Source organism: Lissotriton vulgaris, chromosome 7, assembly GCF_964263255.1.
Source record: "Lissotriton vulgaris chromosome 7, aLisVul1.2, whole genome shotgun sequence".
NCBI classification, from domain to species: Eukaryota; Metazoa; Chordata; class Amphibia; order Caudata; family Salamandridae; genus Lissotriton; species Lissotriton vulgaris.
Window position 1 is genome coordinate 1660730632 of NC_141695.1, and position 19838 is coordinate 1660750469.

The window sequence follows — 19838 nt, forward strand, 5'->3', positions numbered from 1 at the left end:
TTTGGCCAGTGTGGAGGCAGCAAGGTCCTGGTACAATACGGGCCGATGGTCTCGAAATGTCACGGGGCGATGTTCCGTGCCATCCGTAGGATTTGTTTCTTGAGCTGAAAGTCGTGGACGCAAGTCAGAATGTCCGGAGGCGGAGACTTATTGCTGCGCGGTAGGCCCACATGGTGAACCCTGTCTAGTTTGATCTCCGAAGGTGCTGCGTCGCCCAAGATAGATCGAAAGAGCGCATCCACATACTCCCGTAGGTCCGTACCCTCGCCTTTCCATGGCACCCCCCGTATTCGGATGTTGTTCCGGCGAGACCGGATTTCCAGGTCCTCCGTATGCGCCTGGAGATCCAGGTTCTGTTCTGTGAAGCGTAGGACATCTTGCTGCAACCTATGGACATCATCCGCCGTGCTCAGGTCATGTTCCTCCAGCGTCGCGACACGTTCCCCTACTGCATCTACATCTTGTCGCATCTCTCTTAGGTCTGACGCCAGCTGGGAGCGCAGCTCCGTGATGTCCTCTTTAATTGCTGCAAAAAGCTCCAGCATGGAAGCTTTGGTCGCTGGGCCCTCCGGGTCGTCGCGGTGTGGGGATTTTCCAGCGCTTGGCGATGCCACTTGGTCCTTGCCTTTCTGCCCAGTGTCTTTCGGCAGCTTGTCTTTTTTGAGTCTGGGCGCCGCCATGTCTCGACCCCCCTTTTAGTGGCTGGTGCAGTCGCTACCTCCTCAGCGTCAGGACCCCTCCAAGCTTTAAGTTGGCGCACTCTGAAGTATCTGGGTGGGACACCCCCGCGTTATCGCTCACCTCAACCTCGTGTACCTAGTTTGTCACGGTCCACCACTGCGTAACTACGACTGCGGCCAAGGGTCAGGGAATAATAGGCCCAAAATGCAGGTCACTTTGCCGCCAACAGCGCGTGGGAAGGCGCAGTAGCGTCTGACCACTGCTCTCCTGTTACTCACCCCGCCACTGTACAGTTGGGGGGGGGCGGGTGTCCGTGTCTCTATTCAAATCAGTCCCCTGCTCGGCCCTCCGAGTGCTGATGAGTCAGACTGCTCGTGTCAGCTTGTGGTGGGGAGAGCGCGACAGTGCAGGCCTCAAAATGGTGGCTGACCGCCAGCCCGCGCCCAAGCAGGTCCCTGTCCAAAGCCCTCCACGGCCAGTTGCCGGCTCCGCCTAGGGCGCTCTCCTGATGTCCACTCAGGCCCAGGCTCCGCACAGCCGAGGCGGACACCCAGACCAAGGGCGTCGCTGTGGGCCCAGTGCCTTTCCACTCCCGGTAATCTGCCCCCATAGGCGTCCCGAAAACCATTGGATCCCCGGAAAGACCCACAGGGCTGCAGTTCCGATCGCCGAAGTATGGGCCAGCAAATAGCTCTCACCGGTGTCCTTATGCCATCGCAAACTATGTAGCGGCTGGGTAGCGGTTGTCTACGCTTTCTCCTTCCGCGTCCTGTCGAGCGCGGCAGGGCCACTTCCGACTCTCCTGTCTCGCTGCGGACTCCTTCTTGAGCGTACGCAACCCCGGGGATGCAGGGGCTGCGTAGGCCGCGAATCCCAATGGCACCAGCAAATTCTCCTGCCGCCAAAGAAAGGCGCTGCGCTGCTCCCCAAAGTGTATCGGCTCTCCCTCAGCGTCCGTCGGACAGTTGCTGGACACCCTAACGGGCGCTATACAAGGCTTTTAGAGTTGCGGCGCCGGAGGGACCGAAAAGTGCGCCCTACTACGCCTCCATCTTGGCCACCAAAGGTATTTATTTTACATGGAGTATGAAAACAACATTGGCAACACCAACAGATTTGGCTTTTTTATTGCTAATAATTCACTCTCATAATGTCTCTAATATACCCACATGACTGACAAACACTGCTCCTGTAGTAGCATTTTCAAGAATTACATTTTTCGTGAATTACTGTTAAGTTCTTTGGAAAGTGGTATACCATATAGCAAGGGCCTGTACTTGAAATGAAACCATTTCTTCTTTTTTACCAGTGAGCTTGCAGCAATGATTATGCCACCCACATAAGTAGTGTTTCAAACCTGTCTCAGGCCTGACGTTGCAGAGCCTGTGTCAAACAAGTTAGTTACCTGTACACTGTCGTTCTCAAGTATTGATATATTTTATAGATTCACATGCTTGAATCTTCCCCGTCGTCCTGGTGGGAGTCCCACTGTAACATAAGAAATAGCAATAATACCACATCACCATAGACCTAAATAGAACAGAAAACTCACTCAATTAACTTTTCAGCCTCATTTTAAAACATCCAAACGTCAGCCAATCACAGCTGAGACCTCAGATTTCCCTTCCCCACAGAGCCACTATACCTCAGATTTCGAGCACAAGTGTATAGGTATACCAGATTCTGAGGTAATTGGTGAACCTAATCGGAAGGAGGGAGGGTCACATGAGAATCTATAAAAGATAATAATCCTCGAGAACCACAGTGTTCAAGTAAGTAACTTTCTCCAGCATTGAATCTTTTATAGATTCATATGATTGAATCTGACTAGTAAGCAGTAAAATACACAATAAGAAAAAAGAAATGGTGGTGAGCAGGCGATCCATACCACCATGATGTAAACTTGTACCATCAAGAACCAAGAAGAGAATAATAAGCATACAAATGTACAAACAGCTTATAGAGAACACAGAAGGATAAAAGCTGCCTACTTTAAACAAAGAGACTTTGGAGTGTAGCTTGTACAACAGGGATATCTGCCTGTTTCCAACCATCAAGGCAGTAAAGCTTCGTAAATGTTCACGTTACAGCCATGCAAATGTCCAGGAGAGATGCTCCCATAAACAGGGCAGAGGTAGTCGCTACTTTCCTTGTAGTGTGAGCTTGTGCTTTCGCAAGAAACAGACGGACAGCTTTTTCATGACAGAAGGAAATGGTGGAAGAGACTTAACAAGCAATGCTGGCCCTTGTCAAAGCCTGTCCTTTCTTGAGTGCTGAGAAAGAGATCTGTAGCTGAGAAGATTTACGGAATGTCTCAGTTCTTTTCAGATGAAACTTTAAGCATTGTTTAATGTCCAGAGGATGCCACGCCCTATCAGCTGCTGAGTACGGTTTAGGAAAGAACGTTGGTAAAACAATTGAATCATTGAGGTGGTGAGATGAAGGCACATTAGGTTTGAATGGAGGGTTAGTGAGCAGGATAACTCTGTCCGGCAAAAACTGCAGATACTGTTCTTTTATAGTGAGAGCTTGGATTTCACTGATACATCTGGCTGATGTAATGGCCAAGAGAAAAGCCACTTTCCAGGAGAGGAACTTAAATTTGCATTTGTGTATTGGCTCAAAGGGAGGACGCATCAGTTAAGACAGAATGGTGTTTAATTGCCACAAAACTGAAGGAGGCTTAACAGCCGGGAAAACTCTAAAAAGTCCCTTCATAAATTCTTAGAAGAGTTGGTTAGACCACAGAGAAGTTTGATTTGAATGTCTTATATACCTAGAAATTGAAGCAAGACAAACTCTTATGGAAGAGTGAGAAAGTCCTGATTTTGCTAAGTGCAAGAGATAAAGCAGCACCTGCTCTGGAGATGAAGAGAATGGATGCAATGCTTGCGAGATACACCAAGCACAGAACCTCTTCCATTTAGCTGTGTAACATTTCAAAGTAGATGGAGCTCGATAAAGCCCAATTTCTTAGGATGAGGCATGTTTAAATGTTGGTTGAGAAGAAAAGCGAGCTCTGGATATGCGTTGTTGGCATGGAAAAAAGGGATTTTCCATTGGAACGTTTGTTGGGCACCTTTTATCTCCAGGGTTATCATTTGGTGTCCGGATACTGATGTCATAGTGGAGTCTGTGCCATCTGCCAACGTGGCGGAGTTTCCAGTCCACACTGGGGTCAGGTAATGGTTACAAAATAATGTTTTTCAGGTAGAAATATTAATCAGAAATATATACATACACAAACGAACACACGCGCGCGCACACACACACAGACAACCAGATTCATTGTGAATACCCAAATACAGGTGTACAACTATACGCCAGATGGCCATATCCTTTTTGGAAAATATATGCAGGTCATATCGTCATATTTAACTCTTAATTTCAGACTCATATGTTTCCTTTGAAGCCCAGACATGCCATTTGATCGATTCCGAAATAGGAGATAGTTGAATTGGCGCTAGTTTTGCATGAAAATAACAAAGATACTCTTTACAACACCTTTGTACCTTGTTAATGTCCTATTACTTACCGGTAATCTTCATTACTCCTGGTCCCGTTGACCTCGTCCCGTTCCCTAAAATATGGAGATGACCATCTCCACGACAGAAAAAAAGAAAAGGAGCATGCTGGGATACCCTACCTGCTCCCTCCCACTGGGAGTACATAAGCGGTACCAGCCCAGCATGCAGCCTGAAATCACCAAGCCAACAACAGGAAGGCCGGCCACAAGGGAGGGAGGGAGGGAAGTAAGGAATGGGACGAGGTCAACGGGACCAGGAGTAATGAAGATTACCGCTAAGTAATAGGACATTACCCCCAGGTCCCTCCTGACCTCGTCCCATTTCTTAAAATATGGAGAATACCGAAGCAGAGAACCCGGCCTTCCGGAACCCCACCAACAACAAGGGCACCAGACCAAAAAACAGCGCCCCACAGGCCCGAACCAAGACCCAAAGGCCAGAATGGGACAGCCACGGAAACAAGAACCACCAACCAGGCAAGCCAGAAGGGAGGCACAGAAGCAGAGCCAAGCCCCCAAGGGAGCAAGCAGAGGGCCAAAGCCAAGGCCCCCCCATGACCAAAGGAAGCCCAGGAGAAGCGCGGTCGCCCCAACAGAGAACGGAGCCAGGAAAGGGCAACCAACCAGCGAGAAACCCCCAATGGAGAAGCCCCTGGACCCAGGCCGCCAAACAACCAGGGACCAACAGGCCAACCCAGCCCAACAGGAAGGAACAAAGCAGAGGGACGACCCCAACACAGCAGGGGAAGCCCCCAGAAGAACCGAAAAGAGAGCAGCAACAGGGAACCACAGAGGAACCAGGCCACAGGGCAGGACCGACCAAAGGCCAACCCCAGCAGAGAGACCGAAGAGCAGCAGCACCCAAAAGGCAACCAACCGGGAGAAGAATGGCCCAGAAACGACCAAGACCGGGGAAAACGACCAAAGCAGGAGGCACCCGGACAAAAAAACAGCAACCCCCACAACAGAGGTCAGGGAGAGCAAAAAGCCCAACCCAAAAACAGACCCGGCAAAAACCAGGGCACAGTCAAGAAAGACAACAAATGCCCACACGGAACCAGAGAAACCAAAACCCCAGAACCGGAAAGGAGGAACCGACCCCCCAGGAGGAAAAAAGGGAGACACAACGGAACCACCGAAGGTGAAACCCCAAAGGCAGAAGGCCAACAACAAGGCCCACAGCCCAACCCCAAGAAACCAGCCGCAGAACAGGCAGGCCAGCCAGCCAGGAGGCACACAACATCGCACCACCAGGACCAGGAAGGATAGGCAAAAAGGAACTCGAACCAGGAAGTGGCACAGGAAAAGGCACAACGGCCAACCACAGCCAGACCTCCCCGAGAAAGGAGAACCAGAGGAAGGAAGCCCAGAGCCCACACAATGGACCCAGCGCCACAGCCAACGGAAAGGAGTGGACCCAGAAAGGACCGAAGACCAACCCAGGACCGCGACAAAGCCCCAGAGAAGGAGCAGCCAGGAAAGGTCCCCAGCAGGGACCCTAAAAAGGACCCGAAGCAAAGAAGGGCCCCACAGCACAAAGCCGAACAGAAGTAAACCAAGATGCGCACCAGCGACCCAAACGCAAAGCGAACGGGATGCCAAAACAGGGACCGGAAAGGCAAAACCAACAGATGCAGAGCCCCGGCCCCCAGAGCACACGGGAAAAAAACCCCGACACCGAAAGCAAAGGAGGGGAGCCCAAAGAAGCCCAAGGTGCACCACTCAACAAGGGAGCGGGAAGGGACACCCCAGCACCAACGAGAGAGCAAAGGGCACAGGCCGAAAACAGCCCGCACGGGGGCCCAGGGCCAACGCCAGGCTCCCCCCAAAGCCGAAGCAAAGGCAACCGCAACCCAAGGCAGAACGAGAGGGGCGGGAAGCAGAAACACGGCCACACACCAGGGGAGGCAGACACCCAAGCCCCACAAGGAGCGAAAAAGCACAGCCAACAGGGCAGGGCACAAGAGGGGAAACAGGGCATCAGGCAAGAAGAAACCCGAGCCAACACCACCAAAAAGGCCAAGGCCCACCAGCACAGAGGAAGGACACAACAAACCACCCCCCCTCCCCGGAAACCAGGGGGAGACACCACCAGAAGGCAGAAACCCAGAGCACGGGGCAAGCAAAAGCACCCGAAGGGAGCAAGAAGCGCCCAACAGCTAAAACCACAGGCAGGCAGGCCGGCACCCAGACAGGAACCCACCCCTCACGAACCAACAGAAGGGCAGGAACCAAGGGGCGAAAGGAAGGCACAGAGAGGCTACACACCTGGGGAAACCGAGACCCAAAACCTACCAGCAGGGAAAGGACACAGCCCAGCCAGGACCGGCAGACAGGGCGGGGCACAGGAGCCAGGCACACGAAGAACAAGTGCCAACCCAAGGCAGAGCCAACGACCCAGCAATCACCGGAGGCAACAGCGGCCAGCAAAGCAAAGCCCCAAAAACCCAAGCACATGTCAGAGAAACAAGAGAGGAGAAGGAAACCTCAACAGGAAACCAAACCCCACCAGGCAGAAGGCGAGAAACAAATCCCACAACAACAGGACCCACCAGGAGCACATCCAGCCCGGCCCGGAGCCAATCCGAACCAGAACAAGGCGCCACCAGGACAGAAGAAGGGCAGAACAACCCCCCCCCCCCCCGCCCCCCCCAACTAGGAACAAGGGGAGGACACAGGAACCCGTCCAAAGCCAGAAGGCCCGAGCAGGGCCCAAGCTAAGCACCCGAGAGGAAGCAAGAAGCGACCAGCAGCGAACACCCCAGGAACCCAACAGGCAAGCACCAGGACCGAACCCACAGGAACGCCAGGAACCAAAAGGTCAGAAGGCCGCAGAAAGCGAGCCAAGGCCCAGCAGGAAGACACCCCACCAGGGGCGGCCAGGCAGCAGGAAGACCAGAAGCCAAAGCCACAGGGAAATACAGCCGCAGAGCACAGCACAAGCGGCAAACGACCCACTCCAAGCGGCAAGCACCAGAGGGAGAGGCCAGACGGAAACAGCAAAGAAATCCGTCAAGAACCCCGAAGGCACAGGGAGCCGCAGCAGCAGGAGAAGGACAGAACACGAGCCCGCAAGGCCCAACCGGAACCCCCAAAACAGCAACCAGGCCAGGGGAACAGGAAGAAAAAGCCCAATCCAAGGCACAAGGGGAAGCTAACCCAAGGGGCACGCCAAAGGCACACAGGAGAAAACAGAAGCGTCCCCGGAACGCAAAGAACACAGGGACACAGGGAAGCGTGAACAGCTCAACCCCAAAGGAAAAAAAGGGGGAACGCACACCCCACCAAGGGCATAAGCGCACCCACCAGGGGCGGAGCAACCGCAGAGCAGGGGGGCCCGAGCAACAGGGGACCCCCCCAGCAAAAAAGTCAGGCCGGAGAACCCCCGAGAGAGCCAAAAGGAGGGGGCCAACCCGAACGAAGCAGGGGGCCCCCACCACCGGAGAAACACCCCAGAACACCACAAAACTGGCACTCCAGAGGAGGAAAAAAGGACTACAAGGTGGCAGGAAGAACGCACCACCAGCCCACCGCCCCGACCAACAAAACACAATCCGCCGAGGAGGCACGGGGAAGGCAAACCAAGGCAGCAAGCACGCAACAGCAACCCCAGCAGCAGAAGAGCCAAGGCAGCACAGGAGACCAAGCGACCTGCATACACGAGCGGATGAAACAGTGCAGGAAAACAGCACACACCCCACTCAACCGGCAGGGAGACGCCCAGAGGACGACACACACCAGCAACAGTCACGGAAAACAGCAGGCAAAAGACGGAACCGCGTCCAGCAAGGCCAACCCGCCCATACACAGCCCGAACCGCCACACAGCGCACAAGGACAGTGAACAGGAAAGAAGCAGGGACAGCCGATACACGGCACTCACCAGGGAGGCAGGAAGAGGGCCACAACAGCACCCCCCCACCCCCAACAGACAGGCCAGGCGCCCACCAGAACACCAGCGCAGGGCAGAGAAGTCCGCCCCGCCGAGACCAAGGCAATACCCACACCGGTCACAGGCAGGGAGCCAAGGACCAGGCCCAGGAGGAACCTGCAAAAGAAAGACAGCAGGAAAGACTCACAAAAAAAGAAAGAAACAGGGACCGCTACGCGGTACTCACCAGGAGGGCAGGAGGAGCGCCCCAACAGCTCATCGCCCCCCAAGAAACTGCCCAGGCGCCCTCCAGACATCAGCGCCAGGCAGAGCAGACCACACCACCGCAACATCAGGGGAAGATACCTGGGGAAGAAAGGTGGCAGCCAGGCAAACACACCCATCGGAAGCGGGGCACAGTGGCCGACATAGCAGGAAAGCCTAGGCCAAACAAGGCGCCGAGCGAGGCTGAACCAGGAAAGAAGACTCGGCGCCCGTGAATGTGGCCGGCATCGAGAACCCATGACCCGGGACACCAGGGAACCGAACCCCAGGCTGCCTGCAACTGACAGTGAAGTGCCGGACCCCACAACCCCGCAAAGCACAGCCAGCAATGCGAGCCAGGGCAGCGACTAAGTGGGAGAAATGGACAGTGAGTCAACAGCAGCCCAGCACACACATCGGAAGACGTCCGCAGGGCACAGAGAGAGCCAACACCGCAAAGCGGGACTCACCCGGAGTGGGGGCCGCAGCACCACGAACCAGGCCCCCACACACCCAGCAGGCACCAGAATCCACATTCCATATCCAGCGCCGCGGCACCAACAGGAGCAGCGCGTCTCCCACCCGGCCAAGCTTGGGGAGACGTGCACAGGCGACCCGGAAGCTCCATCGGGAGACGGCGCACCAGCCGCAAAGGGCCGGCAATCCGGAACAGCAGCCAGGAAGAAGCCCCGCAACCCAGCAAGCCAGGCAGACCGGGAGGCAGACACACCAGGAACGGCACCCCTGCCCGCGAAGCCAGGCAGCCGGGCAGGGGGAGCAGAGAAGGACCAGCACGCCACGCCACCCCAGCCCAGCAGGTGCAGGTACAGCAACATCACAGCACACAACAACCTTTCTGTCGGAGACAGAAAAAAAGAACAGGCTGCATGCTGGGCTGGTACTGCTTATGTACTCCCAGTGCGAGGGAGCAGGTAGGGTATCCCAGTATGCTCCTTTTCTTTTTTTCTGTCGTGGAGATGGTCATCTCCATATTTTAAGGAACGGGGTCAGGTGGGACCTGGGGGTAATATAAGATGGTTAACTTCTAGGCAAATAAAATCTAAGATTCAGATACGAAAATTATGCGCTCACCAGAGCCTTTTGTTGAGCTAAATGTTTTTCATTAGTCATTGAAAAGCTGGCTAGAACTGTGTGAAACGTGCGTGTAAATCAGTAGAAATCTGGAAATCTTCCAGAGCAATATCGCAAATATGTTGATGCTGAAACTCATAAAGGCAGGCATATACACGAAGCCCTTTACAAATATTTTTTTTTCCAATTGTGAATAAAATATATTTCAGATTTGTTTTATTGTTTGTTTAGTTGAATTATAATATACAAGTGACATCCTTCAAACCTAAAACTCAACATTTGTAAAAAAAAATATTAGTTGCAGTCTTAGTAGTGCAAACATTTTAAACTATCATTTTTTTAAAACGATGTCATTTTTTGCTAACCTTGTTGAAATGCGATTCCAGATGATGGGCTGTTTTTCTGTTGTGCCAAATTTGATTTCACCTTGTCAGTTGTTAGGCTTGTGTGTTTTGAATATCTTTTATGTTCATCAAAAGATCCATCTAAAAGACCAGGTAATCTGTTAAAGCCAGAGTAGAACGACATTAAGGTATTTTTTTATACGGGCATGCAAAAGTTCACTTAATTTAATTATGCAAAGTTACGACAAATTCAGCAAAATTCGAAACCAGCATTTATCACTATATTGTAGTGCGAAGTTAATCCTTACATTCATTTTGGAAGCAAGGGCGCATTTTGCGATACAAAGAAGTGCAAACACCACAAATGCCACGAATAATAGCTGCTCATGTTATGGTCGTTCGTTGTTCCTTTGCTCCTGAGCTTAAATGTTGGTACAAGGCCTAATGGAATAGTTTTGGGGACACTGCATAACAAGCATAACACAAACTTTGCGAGGCGATGCTTGTAATGGACATTCCACCAGTTTTTGTTTTATAGGAATAGCATTACAACTAGAACAGTTTTGGAGCTACAGGGCTAAGAATGTACACATTAAGAAGTTAGAATACAATTCTTGCCTGTGACATTAGTTGGTTGTTACTTGCATTCTTCTTAGATTCACAAGCGGAAATGATCCTCAGCCACAGGGGCAGCCCTGGAAATGGTAACGTGTAAATTGTACTAATAAACATGTTACTTACCTTTGGTAATGTTACATCATAGAGACTTTATCTAGTCATATATTCCTTAAGGTATATATATATTCCCTAGGCATCAGACCGGATCTGGAAAATCTTGAGCAGTACCTCAGTGTGCCGGTTGGTGGTGTCGTTCAGCTCTGAGTTGGCTTCGTCTGCGTCAGAAGTGACGTGCACTGTGCCACCTCAGCAGCTTGATATCAGTTTCTTTTCATGACATTTATGTGCCAGAAGCACAGAGCCATGACACTAAGGACCTACAAGGGTCATCCTATGCAGAGAAATCCATTCACAGAATGGCAGAATGGGAGGGTCTATTAAGAATCTGCAGCTAGGTAAGAGGCTCTATCAGATAAGGCGTTCATCTGAAAGAGATTCCTAGCTGCAAATTACTTGCCTTAGAATAGATACCCAAGCGATATCTCTCTGAATGTTTGACTGTGAACAGATGTAGAGCAGGAAGTCCTGAAGGACTGAATGGGAAAGTGCTTATCATAACAGACCTGACTGTCCAGGCAGTAGAGCTTGGTAAACGTGTGCAGAGACACCTACGTTGCAGCCTGCCAGATGTTGAGGACATGAACTCTGTAAGATAACGCAATGGTTGTAGTGGAATGAACACACAAACCCTCAGGGGATTGCTTCTTCGTCACCGAGTAGGACATTTTAATGCAGAGCACAATCTATCCTAAGATGGGCCTTTTATGAATGGTCATTCTTTTCTTTGCTTCGTCAAACCCAATAGCGAGTTGATCATTCACCCGGTATTCCATAATACGATGGATGTAGAACGATAAAGCTCTTTTTTGCCCTAGGCAATGGAGTCTCTCCTCCTCATTGAAAGGGTGAGGCAGAGAAAAGAACGTCAGCAATGTGATGGCCTGGCCAACATGGAAGTGTATCATTCACTTTCAGCAGGAAAGTGGCATGTGTTCTAAGAACCAGTTTGTCTGGAAATAATGTAGTTCATGAACGGTGCACGGAGAGTGCCTGCAGTTTGCTAAGCCTCCTGGCTGATGTGATGGTCACTAGATCAGCAATTTTAATGGTCAGAAGGCGTAGAAAGCAGGTGTGCATAGGCTCGAAGGGTGAGCACATTAAGAAAGTCAACACTAAGTTCAAGTGCCATTGGGGCATGACGAAGGGATTTAGCGGGAACATGTGTTGGAGCCTTTTTAGAAAACGAGTTACAGGTGACTTAAACAGGGAGGGCTGGTCCGGCAACTGCATGAACGCTGATATGGCTGGCTGAAATATACTCTTTAACTGTGCAGAAAGCAAACTCTTGCCAGGCTAACAGAAGAAAAAATAACACCACCTCAGGCAAAGGTGCTGAAAGGGGATGAATATTTTTGGTAGCACTACATGCCACACATTTTTCCCAATGACCGGCATATACTGTCTTGGTTGCGAGACGTCTGGCTGCCAGAATGACATTGCACACTTGGTTCGAGTGGAATGGGCGCGCAGCCCCTCAGGAGGATCCTTTTTAGCCAAGGAATAACAGACCTTGATGCACAAAACGACCCACCGAGAGATGGTCCGTTTGTGCACCACCCGTCCCTTCTTAGCACCCATGTAGCCAACAAAAAGTTGGTTGTCCACCCAGAACTGTTGTGTGCAGTTCAGGTAAAAAGAAAGCGCACATTTTGGGTCCAGACGGTGGAACCTCTCTTCCTCCTTCAAAGGATGGGGAGGCAGAAAGAAGGTAGGCAAGGTAATGGTATGGTCGATGTGAAAGGCATTAACCACTTTGGGTAGAAAAGAAGGACGAGTCCTCAGAACATCTTTGTCCAGATGGACAGAGAGAAAAGGAGGCTTAGAAGAAAGAGCCTGGAGCTCACTCACTCTTCTGGCAGAGGTGATGGTAACCAGGAAAGCAGTCTTGAGAGTCAGAAGACGAAGAGGACAGTTATGGAGAGGCTCAAAGGGAGCACACATCAGATAGGTTAACACCAGATTCAAGTCCCACTGAGGCATTACGAAGGAAACAGGAGGAAACATGTGAGTAATGCCTTTCAAGAGTCTATTTACAACAGGGGACTTGAAAAGATAAGGCTGATCAGGAAGCCTCAAGAAGGCTGAAAGATATCCCTTGATGGTGCCCAGAGCAGAGCCCTGCTGGGCCATGGAAAGAATAAAGAGGAGAACCTCAGAAAGAGGGGCGGAAAGGGGATCCACAGCCTTTGCTGTGCACCATGCCACAAATTTGTTCCACCTGCAGGTGTATACCGTTTTTGTGGAGGGACGCCTGGCTGCCAGAATGACATCACAGACTTGAGGAGGCAAGTCAAAAGGCATCAACTGTCGCCGCTCAATCTCCACGCATGGAGGGGGAGGCTGGACAGGTTCTGGTGGTGGACCGTCCTCTGTTGCTGCGACAGAAGATCCTCCCGAAGAGGCAGACGATTCGGGGGATCGACTGACATACTGAGTAGCTCGGGTTACCAGTACCTTTGTGCCCAGTCCGGAGCCACAAGGATGACTTGGGCCCGGTCGCGTTTGATCTTCTTCAGCACTCTGGGCAGAAGTGGTATAGGCGGAAAGGCGTACAACAGACCGCAACTCCACTCGCGACGAAAGCGTCTCCGAGCGAGTGCCACCTTGGAAATTCCAACGCGCAGAACTGATGACATTGCGCGTTCTCTTCTGTGGCGAATAGATCTAACCAAGGCTCCCCCCACTGCAGAAAGAGACCTTGCGCCACGTCCGAGTTCAGACGCCATTCGTGATCCATAAGCACCGGCGGCTGAGTTCACCCGCCCTGGCGTTCAGAGAACCTGCCAGGTGTTGAACCACCAGGGTCACAACCTGATGTTCCAGCCACTGCCAAAGGCGCAGAGCCTCCTGGCAGAGGGTCCACGACCCCACCCCGCCCTGTTTGTTGCAGTACCACATGGCGGTGGTGTTGTCTGTGAACACCTGCACTACACTCCCCCGGGCAGAGGGGAGGAATGCCTTCAGTGAAAGACGCAGCTCCAAAAGGTTGATATGGAGCCGGGACTCCGCCGGAGACCAGAGGCCTCTGATCTCCGCCTCTCCCATGTGGCCTCCCCAGCCCTGGGGGGACGCGCCCGTCACAACTACGTGCTCCAGTTGGGGAAGGGAGAGGGATCTGCCGCTGACCCAATCGCGGTCCGTGAGCCACCACTGCAGCGGTCTTGCAGTGACCTCCGAGATCAGGACATGGTTGGACAGGTTGTCCTGATGCTGGGCCCACTGAAACTTCAGGTCCCATTGCAGAGCCTGCATCCGCCAATGGCGTGATGCACCAGAAGGATGCAGGAAGCCATCAGCCCCAGAAGCTGCAGCGTCAACCTGGCCGAGACTCAGGATAAAGGCTGCAAGATCGGAATCAGAGCCTGAATATCCCGAACCCGCTGCGCCGAGTCGAGAACCGCTCTGATGAAGAGGAGCTTTTGAGAGGGACACAGGTGTGACTTCGGCACACTGATGGAGAACCCCAGCAGGTGCAGGAGGGCCGCCGCCATCTGGAGGTGGCTGACGACTGTCTGGGGCGAGCCCGCCTTCAACAATCGTCGAGGGAAGACTGAAACCCCTAACCTGCACAGATGAGCTGCGACCACGGCCATCACTTTCATGAACAAGTGTGGGGCGCTGGTAAGGCCGAAGGGGAGCACGGTAAACTGAAAGTGCTCGTGACCTACCGTGAATCTCAGGTAGCACCGGTGGGGCGGCAGGACGGGGATGTGGAAATAGCGTCCTGCAAGTCCAACGCTACCATCCAGTCTCCTGGGTCCAGGGCAGCTAAAACCTGAGCCAGTGTCAGCATTTTGAACTTCTCCTTCCGGAGGAAGCCATTGACGTTCCGTAGGTCCAAGATAGGGCGTAGGCCCCCTTTGCCCTTCTTGGGTACGAGAAAGTAGTGGGAGTAGCAACCACACCCTACTTCTGTCCCAGGAACGCGCTCGATGGCCCCCTTGGCCAAGAGGGCCGTAACTTCCTCCTGCAGAAGCCGCAAATGATGGCCCGATACGCGGTGGTATTGCGGTGGCATGGCTGGAGAGGTCGTCTCGAAGAGGGGGGAGTAGCCCCTTCGGACGATTTGCAGCACCCACCTGTCCGATGTGACAGTGCGCCAGTGGGAGTGGTGATGGCGAACCCTGCCTCCCACTGGCGTCACTTGGGCCTGAAAGCACGGACTAGGAAGGTTTTGAGGCGGATGATGCGGGGGAAGGTGTGGACTGGCCTCGCCGTTGTCCCCGACCGCCTCCACGGCGGTTTCCACGGCCGCCACCGCGTTGGATGTTAGTCTGCGGTGCGTGGCTGGCAGCACGTGTGGGGGCGCCCCTTCCTTGGCCACGAAAAGAGCGAAAGGCACCCGTTTGCTGGCGCGGGGCCGAGAGGCCCAAGGACTTGGCCGTAGCCCTGGAGTCCTTAAAGCGCTCAAGCGCATGGTCTGCCTTGTCGACGAAAAGGCGACAGCCATCAAACGGCATGTCCATGAGGGTATTCTGGACATCCGCTGAAAAGTTGGCGGACCTCAACCAGGCGTGGCGACGAATCGCCACTGTCGTTGCCATCGCTCTGCCCAGTGAGTCGGTGGTATCCAGCCCACACTGGATGGAAAAACGTGCCGCATCTCGACCCTCCGCAAAAGCTTGGGCGAGTTTAGCCTTGACCTCCGCGGGCATTGTGGCAGCACGTCCGCGACCGTGTCCCACAGGGAGTGGGTGTAGCATCCCAAGAGGCATGCGGTGTTGGAAGACAACAGTCCCAAACTAAGAGAGGAGAATATCTTCTTTTCATAATTCTCAAACCTCTTGGATTCCCGATCAGGCTGAGCCGACGGGAATGTGGTCTATGAGTTAGAGGCCTGGATGACAAGGCTCTCGGGGGTGGGATGGGTGGACAGGAAAGCAGGGTCGCCCGGGGCCGGGCGGTGGCGTCTGGCCACGTTCCTATCTACAGGCTGACCTGTAGTGGGCCTGGACCAAGTGCCCAAAAGAACGCCAGGTAAAGCCTCCTTAAACGGCAGCAGAGGCTCAGCCGAGCTTGACTGCAGTTTAAGGACCTCAGTGAGGAGGTTAGTCCTCACGGCGCGACGGGGAGCTCAAGGGCCAAGGCCTTGGCCGCCCGTGTCAACACCACACCGAAGGTTGCCCCCTCCTCCGTAGCCACGGTAGGAGTTGAGACAAAACCAGTGTCTGGCGAAGTGTCCAGACCACTGGCAGCCCCAAGACCTGTCCAGTCCTCCTGGGACTGACACTCACGTGTCAGAGGGTCTTCAGACCCCTCCCAATACTCCTCATCACCCATACCCTGATAATCAGGGTTGTCAAATGATGGGGCCGGTTCATTGAAGTAAAACTCCCCAAGCGGCATTGAGAGCGGCGACATTCCGGCACCGGAACCAGGTCGAGGGAGGTATCGGGGACGGCGCCGCCCGAGGACGGCGCCGGAGGTGACACCCGAGGGGCCGGCGCCGGTGAGGTCGTCAGGTCAACGATCCGGATCCAGTAGCGGATCCAGTGGGGCCCTGCGGCGCTGGGCCCAAAGGTGCAGGTGGCGTCGGGCCGAAGCACCCGACCCGCTAGGGCCCCCAGACTGGTCCGCTGTGCCCGGAGGCGCCGCGGAGCCAGCCGGAGGAGTGAGGGACCTCATGGCCATGAGGAAATGCTCGATCTCCTCTGTCGTTGCTTGCTGCCCAGGGACCGGAGGTTATGGGGCAGGTCGCAACACCCGCGACTCCGACCGAATTGCATGGGCGGTGTCACCCGAACCCCCGGGCGCGTCGCCGAGCGTCGGGGAGAGTCGGAAGAGCAATGACGTCTCTTCGACTTCTTGTGTTTACCTGACGACTTCGAGCCTGAGGAGTGATGGCGACTCCCGGAGCTATGATGGCTCCGACCCCGCGACCTGTCCCTCGACCTCCGTCCGGACCGGACCTCTTGCGGCGCGGGTCCGACTGCCGAAGTTCGAGCCGCTTGCGGGACCACTCCCGCCTAGCTTTCTAAGTCAGGGCCCGGCAGTCGGAGCAGGTCTTGTCATCGTGATCGACGCCGAGACAGTGGAGGCACCTTCGGTGAGGGTCGGTGACCGACATCAGTCGGTCGCAGTCCTCACAGGGCTTGAAACCTAGCATCCCTACCGGCACCGTTCGGAGTCGAAGACTCGAAAAAGGATCAAAAGAGATCACAAAAAAGTTTAGTCAAAAAGTGATGAAGGTACCACTATTTACGGGAATCACTGACAGATTATCGATTTCTAAAAAATCGACCTACTATAACATCGAGTCTCTAATATCGATAGCACTAATATCGACACCCTATACTTAACATGTAAAATACAAAAATATCGAGCACACTATATCGATGCACAAAAATATCGTCTACAGAAATATCGTTAGCATTATTTTCGAATACCATAATATCGACACTCAATACTACATATACCACAGTACAATAATATCGAATACAAAAATTTCGATAGCACTATTTTCGTCAATATCAAAATATCGATAGCTAAATTATACTCCTTTTTTTATATATAACACCAATAAATCTATTCTCTAAGCAATACACACATTTCCAATGACTTCACTAATGTATTTTCAAATTATTAAGTAACATTTAGTGTACAATATTGTGTTTTCGCAAACTGATGAAATTTGTATATAAACTCTTTGTAAACATACTTATTTAATACTTACTACTCATTTTACATAAACTTTATTTATTACAAGACTTTTATTTTACATAAATATATCATTTCAATTCCTCAACATAAACTATATAAGAAGATATATCTTAAATGTTTTACTTAAAAAAAATTCAAACTAACCAATAGTAACTCGTCTTTACATATCTGACCAATCAGATGGCAAACTTAATTACACATAGACTATATAAACCAATCACAAACAGCCATACAAGTTGCAGGAAATATTCTTCGTGACCACATACTGCCAATTTTGGGAGCACCATCTATATTCTTCTCTTCAAGAAAATTCGTCCTGAAACTACAAGTAAGTAATCATATAGCTCTGTTAATAAATTCTAATTTTTTTGTCTATTAATTATAGACCAAGATTTGTAACCTAATTTGTTATTTCTTTATGTACTTTACCTTTAAACAGACTCTACAAACAAATCAAGTTATACTTCAACTTCAAGATACAGGACACTTTACATTTAAAAAAGGTATCTACATATGTTTAACATTTACTTAGCGTTCTTTGCCAATTATTGGCCTAATTTAAAACTCTATACTTTGTTTCTTAGCGTGTAAATCTTAATACATATTGTGCAGCCAGAATTTTTTGAGGAAAAAAAGTTACAATGCTGTGTAAAAAATATTTTCTTCCTGTTCTTAAATATGTTTTAATGTGCTTTTACTCATAATACATGTGTCATTCTCGTTTTTTTTTTAGCAATTAAGTAACAATGCTTTATAACAAATGTGTATTATTTATATAACATATAAACGCATTAGTAATTTTCATCAACTTTCTCTCTAAACAGAACACAAAGGTACAGAAAACAGATAATTCACATCAAAGAACAAACATTCTGCTACTACTATAATTCTCTTGGTAAGATCATAAATAAAACATAACTAGTCTTTATAAACTCTATGGAATGTACTAGAAATAAAATGCCTCTTGTTATGCATCTGTTAGTATAATCTTCCTGTTCTTAAATATGTTTTTTGTGCTTTTACTCATAATACATGTATCATCCCCGGTTCTTTTTTAGCAATTAAGTAACAATGCTTTATAACAAATGTGTATTATTTATATTACATATAAACGCATTAGTAATTTACATCAACTTTCTCTCTAAACAGAACTCAAAGGTACTGAAAACAGATAATTCACATCAAAGAACAAACATTCTGCTACTACTATAATTCTCTTGGTAAGTTCATAAATAAAACATAACTAGTCTTTATAAACTCTATAGAATGTACTAGAAATAAAAATGACTCTTTTTATGCATCTGTTAATATAATCTTGGAAATTTCTCTTTTTACATTCAATAAACAAAACTATTTTTAGAGACGTTATAACGTAAAACAAAAGTTACCAAGAAAAAAATAGTAACTTTTCCTATAACATACTTAATTATTTCTCAACAGACCGTGGCAATACAAGAACAACATCTAACTGAAGAAGCATCTACTTTCGATAAATAGAACATTACTGGTGGTAAGTAAATTACTAGAAGAATACTAGCTTTATTTAAAATCTTTTATACATTTCAGATTGTATTAATATTTGTATATTAACTTTTCTAGATACCAGAAGTAAAGAATGACTGATGATGCAAGATTTATTACATCTCAGAAAGGGAAATTTTTGTTATGCTATATGGGCTACATTTATACTCAAGAGAAACAAAAAGACCTTAAAGTGAATTGGAAGTGTACAAAATATTACTCCAATAAATGCTATGGCCGTGCTACAACAAGGGAAACTAGTGTTATAAATACCACTGAACATAATCACCCACCAAACATCTCGGAAATAGAAGTGAGATCCACTCTTGAAAATATCAAGGAATTAAGTACCAGATCAGAATTACCTACCAACGTAATTCTGAAAGAATTACTACCTAAAGTTCCCAAAGAAGCAAGAGGTCAGCTACCATCTATTGCTACCATTAAAAGAACAATAGCAAGAACAAAAAAAGCAAGTAGACCCAATATACCAACTCCTAAAACTTTTGAAGAAGTCATAATTCCGCCAGAGCTTGTAATTACTCATAATGACGAGCCATTTATATTTTATGATAATCATAGCAAGGACAAAAGAATAATCATGTTTGCAACTAATAACAATATAAAAAAATTAACTGAAAGTACTACTTGGATGATGGATGGTACTTTTTCTATATGCCCAAAACCTTTCTACCAGTTATACACAATTCATGGGCAATATCATAATACCTGTATCCCCTTCATATATTGTTTATTACCAAACAAACAAGCCACTACTTACTCAGAAATCTTACAAAAAATAAAGGAACAAAGTTCTGACTACTTCCCAATGAAAATCATCATAGACTTCGAGCAAGCTATGATTAATTCTATTTTGAAAACTTACCCACACACATCCATTCAAGGATGTTATTTTCATTTCAATCAATGTCTCTGGAGACATTTACAAAAATCTGCCCTTAGTGTTGAGTATGCAACAAATATAAATTTTGCATACCAGATCAAACATCTCATTGCTCTGGCATATGTACCAGTAACTGATGTGGCCGAACATTACAATTTGTTAATTGAAAGTCCTTTCTACACCCAAAATGAGCAAAGACTCGCCCCACTTTTAGATTACTTTGAGGACAACTGGGTAG

At 49.7% G+C, this 19838-nt stretch overlaps 1 protein-coding gene across 1 annotated transcript in view; it reads right to left on the reverse strand.

The window, feature by feature from the left end:
- The window catches only part of SYCP2 (synaptonemal complex protein 2), a 3993018-nt gene that overhangs the window by 2391817 nt on the left and 1581363 nt on the right, over nucleotides 1-19838 (reverse strand). The window contains exon 23 of the mRNA XM_086932653.1: nucleotides 9799-9935. Coding sequence (XP_086788779.1) covers nucleotides 9799-9935 — 137 coding nt within the window. The remainder of the gene's footprint in view (nucleotides 1-9798; nucleotides 9936-19838) is intronic.